At 39.9% G+C, this 15471-nt stretch overlaps 1 protein-coding gene across 2 annotated transcripts in view; it reads right to left on the reverse strand.

Moving 5' to 3' along the window:
* Nucleotides 1-14553, reverse strand: part of trim67 (tripartite motif containing 67) — a 62994-nt gene extending 48441 nt beyond the window's left edge. The window contains exons 1-2 of one of the 2 annotated variants that reach the window (XM_088089099.1): nt 14103-14553; nt 10719-11552 (exon numbers count right to left, since the gene is read on the reverse strand). In XM_088089099.1, coding sequence (XP_087945225.1) covers nt 10719-11537 — 819 coding nt within the window. In that variant the 5' untranslated portion in view covers nt 11538-11552; nt 14103-14553. Of the gene's footprint in view, nt 1-10718; nt 11641-14102 lie in introns of those variants that run through there. The other variant, XM_088089100.1, reaches the window with a different exon arrangement.
* Between the last annotated feature and the right edge of the window lie 918 nt (nt 14554-15471).

Raw genomic sequence — 15471 nt, forward strand, 5'->3', positions numbered from 1 at the left:
CTACAGTTACAAACACACAGCTTTTCTGCAGAGCATGCCTGCTGTGTTGCAGCCAGAAGAGAGGAAGTGTAGTAGAGTGTGCATTAACCTACATTCAATGCACAAGTCCAGAAGCACAGCCTTGAGTTACTGTGTGCCAGGGTGTGTGTGTGTGTGTGTGTGTGTGTGTGTGTGTGTGTGTGTGTGTGCGCGCACTCTATGTACTCATGACATTGTGAGGACGAAAATCTGTTAACACAGTCATATTATAGGGACTGAGCTCCCATGTGGGGACATAAATCCGGTCACCACAAGGTTAACCATTTATTTTAGGGTTAAGACTTGGTTTTTAGGATTAAGGTTAGAATTAAAATTAGGTTTTACATCCTACGTCCTCTTACAAGAGCACTCCACCTCTCTAGCATGAAACTTCTATGACATTGTCTAACAAGTGATAAACGATTTTTTTTAATTAAAGTATCAACACTGATACAACATTGTCTTTATCATTCCATGCATTCCTTTTCCTTGTCAAAACATAGTGCCTAGGTTACCCGCAGCACAAATCGACTTGCCATGGATGTTTAAAGAAAACTGAATACAACGTTGGAGGCGGGGCCCGTTTCATTCCAATGAACTGACGCAAGAGGCCAAATAAGCTCAATTTCCGCTGTACAAAATTCCCCAGATCTTCCACAGCGTGGGGCCAAACAGACCGGCACATGCAGGGACATCGAAAAATATCATGCAACTGTCACCGGCATCGCTCAGCAATATACCACACAGACAGTGAATGCTCATGAATATTTTGTGCTTCAAATCTTTGTGTGGAAGTCTTGGCTACACTCTACATCATTTTTCACCATTTTCCTCTTTCTCTCCTACAGCACATTTCCTTCCCCCAAAAGGGACACAGAATTGGCAATGACACAATGCCGGTCTAGTCTATGGCTTGGAGCCAAAGCTTTACCTGTTATCTTCTATCTACTTTAAGGCATGGGAGGAAAATAATTTAAAGATCAGTGTTTTTGGATTTATTGTTAGTGCAACCAAATAGACAGCAATTCTTCAGCTTGTGTTATTAATTTAAACCACTTTGTTTAAAGTAGAGATTTGGAAATATGATTCAACATCTTCTGTAAATGCTGAAAAAGGGGGTTATGTGATGAGAGCCTTCTCTGGATGCCCATCTGATGTATAGCGCAAGCACACTTTAGACTTACGCCCCCTGAGGGTCCAACTTTCACCAAACAAGCGATTAACTTCTGCTTAAGCGCTCTGCTAACTTACAGGGAATAAGAATGATTTAATCATCAGGCTCAAACTAGACTTTAAAGATGTGCTAGGATCAAATGTATAAAATCTCACTAGTCATTTCACAGCGGTTGTGATTTTCAAAAAAATGTATCCACTGATTTACAGATGTCTCTTTTACAATGCATGTATAAGGTGAAATAGTCTTTTGGGGGCAAATTGCATCTCATGATGGTCCCGAAAGTTGTATTTCCATATTTGGACACTGTGTCAAATTGGCTTCAAAGCCTGCCACTGTTCCTGGGGGCTTGGAGAGTACGGTTTGAGATTCAGATGTGTTATTATAGTAGAGCCTAATGTAGCTTCAAGCCAACAGTTTCATGCAGAGATGACGAATGGTCTATAGAGATTTAATAAGCTCACTCCTTTCTGACTCCAAACCCCCTCTGCCCTTCTCAAATCAAAAAAATCCTCTGTTTCAAACAGTTACTGAATACTCTGAAAGAAGAAAATGTATTCCGCATTCATGTTTGAACCTAATAAGAGACTTTGATAGGCTGATAAATGGAAGTAGGACAAAAGCATTTATTGGCCTGAGACTGAAAGTCAAAACAATGTCCTCATAAGTACTGGGCTAGATATTAGTGTGTGTTTCTGTGTGTGTTGCTGGGCCTGAGGTAACAGGCGAGTAAGCCTGACCTGTCATGGTCGGCGAGCTGCCATCTGGAATGAGGTTAGTCAGGCACAGCCAGTCGGCGCAGTTGAGCACTCGCACTAAATTACCTCGGTAACAGCGTCTCGGAGAGATGAAAGCACCTATTTTTGCTGATAAAATTGTAGTAATTTCTTGTAATGCAGCCTGAGGCTCTGAATTCAATTTCAAAGAACATATTAGATATCAGATGCTCCACGTTACACGAAATAGGTACAGTGTTTTCATCTAGTGTGCTTATTAAGATATGACATGAGGTTTGTCTAATATGTACAAGTCATCATTAAAACTCAAACACACTGTAGCATAAAATGAGAATGATAAACTCTATCTGTAGGAGATAGCAGCTGATGGGGATGGTTATTACTGTAGCATGAGTCATTTTCCAAACTCGCTTTCTGACCTGTAGTCTGACTGAGATCAAAAGCTGCTTTTATATCACAGCCTTCCTCCTACTGTGTCTTAAAAAAGAAAAAAGCATGAGTGGATTCACAACTCTCAGGCTAATCAGAAATACTACTCTCTTCCCACTCATGTATTGAAACAATGTGATTCTGTGGTGCTCAAATACATAGATGTATTATAGATCTAGCCAATATTCAGCTATAAACAGTGAGTTTGTGATCCACATAAAAGCTTGCTGTGCAGAAATAAATCACATCACAGATCACAACAAACAGGCAGCAGGCAGCTCAGACAGTAACATGCTTGTCAAAATGTTTTGTCAGGGTCTCGGTGGACAGGAAACAAGCGAGACTAAATGTTTACTGTCAATATTAAATGATGTAACACGAGAGGAAGCGACAACTCTTGCGCCTGGAAACTAAATCTGATTTCATTGTATACACTGGAGAAACACACGCAAATGTAAATGATTCATATCTAAAATACCACATGTGTAAATGCTACTGTGGAAACGGGACATACAGTGTTATCTTTGTCATGATCATTTATTTTCTTTCCTCATGACTGATGGCAAAAATGTGTCATTGATCTCAAGTCAGTGAATCTGGTGTTTCCCAGTATAAACAATAGTTGGTACAAACCAGCCTTTCTGCCACCCAAACTGTGCTGATGGCAGTTGTGACTCATGCTACTATAAGAGAATAAATCGACATCATCTACCCACTGACCAACTGGTGTCCTCACTACCACACACTCTTGGTTGTTCCGCATTAAAAAGTTAAGTCCTTTAAGATATTTAGTGCTAATTTGTCACTTACATGGTATCTTAACGCCTCCATCTTTACTGGACATCTGTCTTGAACACATGAGATGAAATTTCAGTGAACTTGCTGACAAATCTTATTGTATATATAAATTATTTAAAAATCTGAGAGTGCACCAACTGACATGAAATTATATTCTTGACCAGTGGACTAGTAACCTAACAGAGTCCAAAAATGCAATTGTGAGCTCAACTTCTACTGTGAGATTTAAGTCCATAAATTATCTTGAACATCAAGTGAGACCAGCAGCTGACAAACCAGCAAACTACTGTGTTGGCATTGGGCAATGGTATATATGTTGGCAGAAAATATAATTATGTTTGCTTCAACACTTCATGGCTTTTGTGTCTTATAAACCAAAATTGTAAAAAAAAAAAAAATCTTTTTATTATTGTGTGTCCCCTCTCTAAGTTTGGATGTTTTAGCAGGTCTGTGAACTTAGTGAAGGCTGAACTCATCATGAGTCATTTTTTCACTCAGAGGCAGTTTGAGGAATTTAAGTCATGGGATGATAACTGACCTTCCAATCCAATCACATCTGATCAGATCAATGAATGAGGGAGGCAAGAGGCAAGTGAAAGCAAACTGTTTGACCATTAAATTTAACTTTCACTGTGCCTGCTGCAGTGAGTACTTTCTTTTCCAAGTCATAACGACTACAATAAAATTTGTGGACTGAAATAAACCAGAAAGAAGACGTGTTACCATCTTTTACAAGTCAGTATCGGAGCAGAATGATCCCATATACTGTATGAAGGATAAATTATTCAAAAAACCTAAAGCAATCAAAGGAAATGAAACATGATCATCAATAGGTACCTGAGGTGTTAACAGACTTGAAGCATGTGGAAGGAACAATATGGGAAGTTGAATGTCAACTCATGTTTTGGAAATGAGAGCAGCAGCTTTGTTTTGCAGTCTAAAGCAGCAGACAATAACAGTTCACTGAAAATGTTCAGAAAGTTGAGCACAAATCCCAGCAGAACAACATGAAGATAATCCAGGTGACAGCAGGGAGTGAAAGGAGAGACATGTTTCTAAGTGGCCTCCTGTCGGTGCAACTCAAAATACCGAGGGAGCAATTAAATTTTGGTGCTGTATACAGATCCCACATCATTCCTCACTCTAATGGTCCAATCTTTGAGGTGCATACATTTTTTAAAAGGGCAAAGGAAAAGATAGACTAACATCTTGAGAAAAAGGGGATTTATTTTGATTAAGTCTTATCTGCTAACATGCAGAAAGACACAAAGCCTACACTTGCCAACAGGAGAGGCAGATATGTTGACTCACATATTGTTTAATCAGCCAAAGTAAAGGTGTTATTTCCAGGAGGGAGATGTGAAAGGTGTTTATGAGAAGTCAGTGTGCACCATACCTCTGGGGATGTCTCAGTCCCAGTGCTATATGCTGAAATCTTCAAAAAGTACTGATACACACAATGAAATAGTTCAACCACGTTTTATTTCACATTGGTGAATAAGCAGCCTGTCCTTGAAAAGCATGCTCTAGTGTCTGTGTCACAGCAGATGAGGACAAGGGACCGGTAGCATCAATAGGTTTGCCTGCTGCACGCCCACTCTGTAAACAAATGAGGCTTAAAAATCTCTGCAGGGCTGTCTCTGCCTTCTGCCATGTTTTCATTGACGCACAACAAACCCATGTAATATGCTGCACTTGTGTCTGGGAGGCTTTTGCAGACTTTGGTTGATGTTGGTAAGTATACAAAACACAGTAATATATGACAGTTATCATGCCATTTAAAATTTCTTCTGCACCCCAGTGTGGTAACAACCCTGGTGACTGCCTGCCCGCAAGAGCGTTTCCCCAAAATATAAATCATTTTTAAAAGCGGCTGCTGCCACCATAGTCCGCGGCTGTGATGCTAGGCAAGTGCTCAGGTGAACACTGGCAGAGGAACAGGCTAGCTTTTAGCTGCACTGTTGCTTCCTTTCCTATTTGACTGGCCAAACCCAGGTGGCAACCGGCAAAAGTTCAACAAGGTGAACTCACGAGGGAAGAGCAAAAACTGTGCACGAGCACATGGGCAGCGACCACTTCATACTTCAAAACTGTTTCCCCTCTGCTGTCTTTATCTCATTTAAAATTCTGGAGGCAGGGAATTACCGTGCAGTGGTGTGAAAGCTCCTTAACACTAATTAACAGGAATTTTATTGTGGTTTATTATGAAACCAGTAACTGTTTCATCCCTAAGCTGTAAGGAAGTGAGTGCTGTTTGGGGCATTGTTCATACCTTAAAAGATTAGTGCAATTAGTGATTCCAAGAAACACTAATTGATACTTTAGGTTAATTTTCTTTGACATGTTAATGGAACAAAACATCAATTACCAGCTTCAGTTCACAAATAGCATTGCTGTCCACCATAAATGCTTTAAGACAAGTGTTAAAATGAGAAAAAAGTTAATTCGCTCCCATTTAAAATCTAAAATGGTCTTAAGATGCCAGTGCAAACACACAGCAAGGCACCCAGCAACTCTGCATTTGTGGTTTTTAATATTTAACTCACAGCAGTGCCAGAGCTAGCTGTTCTTAACTGAACTGAGCTAGGTCACACATACACACACGTGTGGACACACATATGTGTGTATAGGCTATGTGTTTTCTGCTTGACTGATCAGAGGAAACTGGATCAGTGTGTCTTACTCTGCATTTCCTCAGCAAAAGTTCATAGTTCATCCGCTTCACTTATGCTTATTTATGCCTTCCGAGAGTGGTGTGTGTGTGTGTGTGTGTGTGTGTGTGTGTGTGTGTGTGTGTGTGTGTGTGTGTGTGTGTGTGTGTGTGTGTGTGTGTCAGAGGGGAAAGTCACCCCAGGCTACTCAATAATGCACTTAGTGTTTGGTTTATAACAAATACAAGGATGATCCAATGGTCTCTCCTTGATATCACAGTGCATTAGTTAATTATCAAAAGGATTCATAAAGCAGAAAACAAACACTCATACATATGTTCAAAAATGCTGCAAAAGTTTGCAGAAACATACATAGCTTAACTATAAATGCATATGCAAAAACACAAACACACACTAATGTAAGGAATTTAACATAGCATTACACAGTCAACAACCCAATGTTACACAAACATGTGCACACAAACCAAATACAAAACCATCCTTTGTTGAATCATGGCAGCCATTCCTCAATGTGAATTAGCAGTACAACATCATGATATCAGTGCATAAGCAAGCCATAGTTGATGAATATTATTTACATCTAAAAAGACAACATTTAGCCTATAACATGAAAAATGCCAAGCAATCACCCCACTACAGTGGCCTGGAAGGGTCTTAAAACTCTAACAGCAGAGAATTATTCCTTTAAAAGAACTGTCCAGTATGTGAGATTTTAAAAAATCTCCTATTTTACCAACTGACCAAATAGTTAATTGGTTTTACTTACAAAAATTAATCTCAAGTTTTAATCAGGAACAATTTGCAGTGTAATATGAGAATAAGAATAGAACAGGGGGAGGATATCTGGAATTAGCCAAAGCTAGGCAATTACCTCCATATCAAGATCAATTAGGATTACTCTACAGAACCATATATTAAACATAATTTAGAGAGAAGACCAAGGTGTTTGAGTGCTCATTTAAGAGCTTCTCTCTTACCCCCAACACTTCAGGTGGGAAGATATAAATGTGTGTCTGCAGTCTTTGAAGTATGTGTTTTTTTGTGAACTAAGGAGTCTTCTATTGGAAAAAATAATAAGAATTTTAATTTGTTTTGGTGAAAATGTCTTTTCGTTCTGGCAACATTGCTGCTATGTAATCATTATAGTTATAGCGATTATGCAATTTACTGGCGCCTGCTAATACAATCAACTGATATAAGCTTATCACAACTCATTGTTTTCCAGTTTGTTTGGCATAAAATATCAGCCAATAAGTGCCAAGCAACAATAGAAAAGAAATGTAAAAGGCTACATATTCATATATATTCATGTACGTATTCTGTCTATCAGAGGGCAAGATTATTTTTTTAGCTGTATAATGTCTGGTGCAGTGCTTAGTCGGATTTTTCTGCCTGTGTTACTGCTGCTCACAGCTATCTCAACAACTGCTCATACAAAAAAAAGTTTTGAGTACTACGCCTACTGCTGCCAAGATTCCAAGATAGGTTGAAAAGTAAAGCAAGACCGTTTTTGCCTGGGGCCCAAAAATCACTCAGTGTGTGTTACTGTAAATCAGTATTTGTTATGTGAACATCTTTGTTGTCTAGTATCTTGTAAGCGAAAACATGCTCTGCATTGATAGATCCGTTTTTGTTTGTTCAGGAAAGCTTCCACTTAATACCCAATATCTTATTTCTGAAAAAATTAACTTTTGGTGCACAGAAGAAGCAGCATTTTATTTTGAAAAAATAGAAAGAGAAAAATGTGAAGGATACTAAGATGCTGCAATACCCACTTAAAAACAGAATGAAGAAAATGAGGAAGAGAGTGCTGCCCACCAAAATAAGAGTCAGCTCTGCAGTGCTGACCTCACTGAGTGACACTTGAAAAACTCAACAGCCATTTCAGCTCTGCAACATGATGCTTTGGAGCCTGTTCAAGTGCAGACTGAGAGAAAAAAAGACCGGCAGTCATCGATCTCCCTCAACATGAAGGACACCATATTAACTAAGTGGCGGCCATCTCTTATTCATGCGCTGCTCATTACTTATCAACGCCCTCTCACTCCTGTACTCTGATGGGATTTTCACGGTCCATTTATGGGACAGGGTGATAGAGGGAAAGATGGAGGAAGGGTTGGGAGGAAGAGGGGGGTAAACGAAGGGGGGAGGAGAGAATACATATGGGATGGAGAGGTAAACGGAGGCAGATGTACAGAGAAGGTGAATAATGACAATAAGTCAGAGAAGGAGGCGCAAGAGGCTGAAGCGTGTGACAGATAAATGACTGGAGGCTTCCAATCACGCAGAAAACAAGAGCGACAGACAGAGATTGGTCCCAATGACCCACTTAGAAGGAGACAGACAAAAATGGCTTTTAATTTACACTTATGAAGTCTGGGTGTGATGATCATGATGATAATGGCCTTATGAAATGCTGTATTAAACACAGGAAGTAGTCTGATTCAAGAATGGGCTTGTATAAAATCAAACACTGGTCCTGCAGCCTCTTCAATACTATTGATTTTCTTTTAACCCTTTTGATTTCTGCCCACGGGGCCTTTTTTCCAACAGAATCTTGTAATTAATATGGTAATGATATTGTTGAAATACTGTTAAAATGCTACACGAATCACCACTCATTCAATCAATTTTCAGTTTTATAAGTTTTACATTTTAACAGCAGAGTCAGATCACATTGTAACCTGAGAGGACTGAACTTGAGTTGACCCCAACCCCCCCGCAGACTTTTAGATTAATGAAAGAGTCATTAAAATATGAATTAATTCATAAATCACTTTAATCATCCTTTAATGAAACAAGCAGGAGGATTTTTGGCAGGCATAGGGGGAGAGTTGAGAAGGGATGAGGTTGGATGGCAAAATGTGGCGTTATCCCCAGGTTTCAGCCAAATTGTGTTCCCTTAAACTCAACAACGAAGTAATTATACTTTGTGTGCATATGTCATGAATGTCACAAAGCATGGGATGATGTGAAAATTTCATGCCCTGATCTTGCTGGCCAAATAATTGCAATTTCCAATATTATACTGATAATCATTAAAATATGCTTTAACTCTTAAAATTGCACTAAACCATACTGGAATCACTTAACCTTACATTTTGTTAAGAAACAACAATGTATGCAGGAATTTATTGCATCTCAGATAGATAGATACATCTGTTTTTAGTGAACATCCTGCCAAACTGTATACCAGTGTAGAACACTGCTCAAGAATAATTTTTCAAGGCCAACAAAAAACAAAACCGATTGTGTTTTGACATGAAGCGTCAGTGGGTTTCGACTGGCTTTTTAGGCTCCAAACATGGGTGTTTGTAGCAGCCCGTCTGTGGGGACATTGCAACAAAGAGTGGTTTGTTTTTTTTGTTTGTTTGTTTGTTTGTTATTGAAACATTGCTGCTTTTCTGTGCCCTGAAAAAGCGAGTATTTTAAGAGTAAACATCTTTTCCTAACCATAACCAAGTGGTTTTTGTGCCTAAACCTAACCACGTTAACAACAGTGTTAACAGAAATCTCTTGATAGAATCATTTACTGTCCCATCCCTAAATGTAACTACCCTTCAAATAATATAAGCCAAATACAGAGTACTGCATATACATTTCCAAATGAAACCAATTCAACATTTTCAGACATTATACAACAAAATTCATATGTACTGAATGATATTGAAGAAATTGGAATAAGTACAAACAAAATAATTCATCCTAACCTCATCTTTGATCACACTAGAGGTAAACGAGTCCAGTTTTTGATCATCTGTAAACCAGAATGCTTAAGTGTTTTGTCCAGCCATTTAATGGAAAATTGAGGCTATAAAATCATCAAAGCATTCACAGTAAAGACTATAAGGGGAAACGTTACATCACTTATAAATCAATTGGTTTATAACCTGAACAGCCTATTTTTTAATCTGCCAACCCTTCAACCAGTACAGAAGAGAAAATAATTAAGCAAGGTATTAAGCATTTGATTTAGGGCCATTTTTTTGTTTAATATGCAATGGTGGAGGAAAAACAGAGATTTTGTAAATTGCACAATCCAATCATAAAGTGCCCCATTACAAGGAAAAGTCCAGCATACAAAAATCTGCTTAACTTAAAGTACTCATGTAAAATGAACCCATATTTCTTCAAGCTTAAATGAAAGCGTATGAGTCTTCTTCCTGTCCTGATCCTGCCTGAGGAACTACACTAAACTCGTCTTCCCACACTAACAGTCACAACTGACATCACACACTCAGTGGGCTAGCAATGCATGAAACAGCAACACAAAGCTGTGACCAAATCAAGGCATGTTGCACGCAAACACCAAGTGTTGAACGCCTACAGTAATTATTTTATGTGCGAATCCTGATGAATCAGTCAGGTTTCTTATTACACAATTTGACCCACATGCAGTAAACTCAATTCAGAATTGCAGTTTTTTTTTTCCACCTTTCTGTGACTAACATTTCAGCCTCAGACTGTAGCATCCTCTATCTTTACTGTGAATTTAAAGCATGACGAAGCAGTGAGCACAATTCAAAATCAATTTTTCGATGAGGAAGGATTCTGGTTTGAAAACATGTATATTGATGTCTGATATATACTATAATGACAAAATAGTAGTTTAAAATGGTAGATTGACAGAGGCTATGCAACACAAGTGAGAGCACATCAGACCATAAACAGCGTGTTTGAGTGTGTAGGTGTGTATTAAAAACACACAAATGTCCCTGACAGTGTCTATGAGTGTGTGTTTGAGAGAGAGATACAACAATACAACATTGGGATTGGGATTCAAGCCTAATTGTTAATGCCACTAATTATGGCTGTTAAAGGCATTTAGGCCTGTTTGGTTTACTGTCATTGTGTGTGTGTGTGTGTGTGTGTGTGTGTGTGTTTGCTTACCTTGTGTTGTTTCCACATCATGGCCAGCGTTTTGACGTCGTGTTTGGCGTGTTTCCCCTCCTCCAGACACTTCATACACACTGGAATCTTGCAGCTGTAGCAGTACATACTGAAGTTTTCCGCTTCATGATCGATGCAGGTCGCCGGTTTCCGCGCGGTGGCAGGCGGCTGCTGACCGCCGCTGCCTCCTCCGCCGGCCGCGCCTCCTCCCGCCGCTTGGTTCGGCGGCGGCACCAGGCGGTGTTTGGCGAGCGGACCGCGGGACGGGTGGCATCTCTGCTGGCAAGCGTTACAGTAGTAGACATCGCACTGCTCGCACATCACCGCCGCGTCCACCGGGTTGCGGTCGCACAGCTGGCACTTCACCGCACTGGAAGAATTAGAAGAGGAGGAGGAAGCGGAGGCGCGGCGGTTCTGCTGGTACCGCGACACGATGGCCTCCAGCAACCGGTTCCGAGGGAAACCCCGGAGCCCCCGCTCATCCAGGGAGACGCTCCGATGGCACAGCGGGCAGGTGAGGGAGCAGTGTCGGTGGTGGGTGGCCGGCGGAAACACACGCACCCCGTTTGGAGACTTGAGCTGGCACGGCGTGTAGGAGCCGTATCCGCTGTCCGTCTCGCTGTACAGACTCATCTTGTCCATGTCCAGGTAGTCGTAGTCAGAGCTGCCCGAGGCTCGGCTCTGCACCGGGGTCTCTCCCTCCGGGGTCTGGACGGTGATGTTCCGAGCACAGGCCAGGCAGACATTGTGGGAGCACGGCAGCAGGATGGGGTCCTTGAAGAGGGAACCGCAAACGGGGCATTTTAACTCTTCCTCCATCGCTCCCGTCTGTTTCTGTGGACCGGGGGGAGAGAAGCAGCTTCAATGAAAACACTCCAGCACCGACTGACAGGGACAGCTCCCTGAGCGGCTCTGCGCAGGCGCGGAGGGGGCGGGGACTGTGGTTTGAGTTGATTGATCGAGTTAATTTATGGGCTCTGAAACACCACAGACTGTCCTGACTGTCATGGATTGAATTTTTATTTTATTTTATTTTATATATATATGTGTGTGTGTGTGTGTGTGTGTGTGTGTGTGTGTGTGTGTGTGTTTGTGTCTTACTGTAGCCTAATTAAAATCATCTTGTATTACAATTTACTATTCTTTACCGATTTTTCACCTCTCCTTTACTAATTAAGTATACTTCCAGTATCAACAATATACTCATTATACAAATTCAAAACATATTCTATATTTCATATTTTTTATTATTATTATTATTATTATAATTATAAATATTAACATTTTGATCAATTAACATCTAACCAACAATTCAAGTTTATAGCTGGTTGAGGTAGGGTCATTTTTTATATTTTGTGGATGGTTTGATCTAAATAATAAATAAATAAATAAAATTATATTTTACGAACAGATTTCTAAAAAATATTTTAAAAATAACTAGTAATTATAGTGACATAAATATGATGGAGTAAAAGTAACCCTGAAATGTAGTTGAGAAAAATAATGGAGTAAACTGAAATCAAGTGAAGAGCAAGTCTGTCAAAATCATACTTTGGTGCAGTGCTTGTACTTTTCTGCCACTTCAAGTCTCTTTACAAAGCCTGGCCTGTATATCCTTAACCACTGTATAGCTCTTCTGGTCAGCAATACAGTGATAAAGAAGAAAGGAAACTCCCTTAATTTCTTTTCGTTAAAAAGTATTTTATCCTCAGCCATCCTAAAGGCAGGAAACAGGGAAGCTATGACTGTCAATCATTGACAGAAATATTAGTCATGATGATTAATGACATTCACTTATTGTGACTGCCTGGTACTCTGCATTGGCTCTGCCTGTCAGTCAGAGACAGATGATCATCATGGTAAAACTAGAATGTTAAGATGCTCGATCCCTCCAGAGAGGACAGGTGCTCTGAATGGATGGAGATTTTGTAGTCAGTTCGATCCAGTAACCTTTGTGTTGTTTGACATTAGCCTTCTGTGTTAGCTGAAGGTTTAATTGACCAGACAGCAGTCCCTCAGGGTGCAGCACCAATCCCACCCACTGAGACAGCTCTTCCATCTATTAGCCCCATTTGCATCCCATTACCTGAGATTCACATCTGTTCTGTGTTTAAAAAAAGTGTGAACACCCACTTTGGAAAGGATATGTTATTACTTTCATTGCCAGATTTAACCTTTTTACCACAAATCAAGGCTCTTCTGCAAGTGAGAACTAAGTTTCCTCTTGTCTCAGTCATTTGAGGACATGCACTCATATAAAAAATTAAAGGCAGGACTGCAAATGACTGTAAGACAGTGTGATAGCTAGAGATGAAACCCAGAGTTAAATTGTCACTTTGACAGTAATGCATTAGTCACAATGGCTTTTGAATGTGTAGCAGAAAATAGATTATCCAAATGCCCAACTGCACAATCCCCTTCAAACTACAGACAGTTATGAGAACAGTTGTTTTAGGTTATTTTTAGGTTACATTTTCTGCAGCCATTAGATGTCAAAAGTGCAGTTTGTGAAATTATCCTTGGGGGTCAAGAAATTCTTGTTATGAAACGTCATAATTAATTTAAGATTATAGTTTGTGTTACTGAATCTACAAAAGCACCTATCAACTAAACGGAACAATCATTGAATTAAGTACAAAAGTTACCTCAGAAAGAATAAAATGTGGTGGAGCAGAGGTAGAAAAAATCATAACATGGAAGTACTCACGTAAGGTGCTAGTCCCTTACAAATGTTAGTCAAGTAATGTTACAGCATTTGACTATCAACTAAGTTACATGTTTAGTTACTTTTCACACATACATTACAGCAGGGATACTCAACTTACTTTGCTTGGGGTCACTTTTGCTTAAAAAGAGGCCAAGGGCCAGTTGCTACAGCCTCATATATGTTTCAAGAATTTTAGGATAATTCTGTGATTATAGGACGTTTCTAGGATTACTGGACTTTTCTAGGATTACTGGACTTTTCTAGGATTTCAGGACATTTCTAAGATTTCAGGACATTAGGAGGCTTAGCCTTGACCTCTGTCATGGGGTGCGGTGGATCCTCCACTAGCACATTTTTGGTAAACAAGCTGTATTTGTATGCTTTCTCATGCACCTTCAGTATGCTAAAAGTACAAAAACATTCCCCACTGTGATTCACCTATTTTTTTATTAGGAATAACAACATGGTTGGAGGAGCCACTCTGCACCAGCCTGCCCCGCGCGCAGATCTGTTCAGTATCACCGCGTTATAACAGTAACATTACTCTGTTTTTTTTTGTTTGTTTGTTTTTTAAGGGTGGTGCAACAACTGCCTTGCACATATTAAAAGCCACAAAAATCACATCACACAATTTCCAGCAGAGTTTAACACAGGTGATGAGGTGTATGGACACTTACCTGTTCTCCTCAGCATGTTGAACGCCACTGCTCAGTTCCGTCTGTCAGTTTGGGTAGCTAACTCTCGCTATTTTTGACCCCTTTTAAGGCGTTGTCCTGCGGCTTCCGTGTTTGGTAATCCTCTCTGCAAGATGCTTGAAATCCTCTTCTTGTACAGGTATCATCTCCTCCGGATAAAACTTACGAATAAAAAAAAAAAAAGAAAAGACAAGCGAAGCGTCTTCTCTGCCAAGCTAGCAGTTAACGTTAGCTTGAATCACTCCACGTTACATCGGATTATTTTTTATCAAATGTTTACTTTAAAACCATACCCAGCAGCTGGTGGGCACCGAGGTCTTAAATCTTGACATTTTCTTCAAAAGGTGGACTTTTAAAACGCGTTCTGTCGAAGATAACCCAAATTGTTTGTTGTGACCGCAGTTATTACTTAACTCAGTTAGTTTGATTTAAAAGCAACATGGCTGCCGTTACGAAACAGCCAATCAGATTGCAGCTGGGAATTAGGGCTGGGCATGCGCATTGTTGTTTTCCCACACTGCAGACACTTGACATTGCGTGACCTGCGTATTAAGTCATACATGGTGGCATACTTGTCCTCTTGTTTTCAGAGACAATACAAATACAAATTAATATTTCTGAAGAATATTTTGTTTGATTTAGTTGGGTTATTTGTTGAAGTATTTCTTCTGCTTTTAGCACTGTGCTTATTTTGAGCTTTATTCTTGTACACATATTACACATATACAACTTGTAGAACTGCATGTATGTAAAGTAAGACGAGGCTGGAAATCATCTATGAATTAGATTCTTTTTTTCTTATGGTTCAAGAAGAATTGAATGAGGACACAGACACAAAGTTTTCAAGCATATGCCACAAATCTTAACCTTTTCTAATGATGTATCAAACTACCATCTATTCATCACATGAAATCATTCCTGCATATTCCGTAAGTGTAGACTGAGTGAATTCCTCTCGAATAATCCCAGCAGCCTGATGCTTCTTCTCGAAGGATAAGCTGATAACTTCACCCGAGGCTTTCCTCGAGCCCTCGATCACATCAGTGATTATAATGAGATGAGCTGTGAAGCAGAGAGAACAATCATGTGTTGAATCATGAACGCAGTCTAAAAATATCTGCGTCTGCCAGCATGGCACGTCAGGGCTGTCGCTGCTGGGAAATGTTTTACACACAGTGAGAGGAGCAATTGTTTTCATGTTGCAATAACACAAGCTAAATTGGTTTGCTTGGGTTTTACTGCAGGCGCATCTGCAGGGCAGACATGTCAAACGATTGAATTTAGAATTTTCTAGTAAGACAGGATGGTAAATGCACAGATTTATTTCAGGCATAGTTCATAAAGAGGACTT

The sequence above is a fragment of the Plectropomus leopardus genome, chromosome 16 (assembly GCF_026936395.1).
Source record: "Plectropomus leopardus strain MGB_pleo_1.0 chromosome 16, ASM2693639v1, whole genome shotgun sequence".
In the NCBI taxonomy this organism is placed as follows: Eukaryota; Metazoa; Chordata; class Actinopteri; order Perciformes; family Serranidae; genus Plectropomus; species Plectropomus leopardus.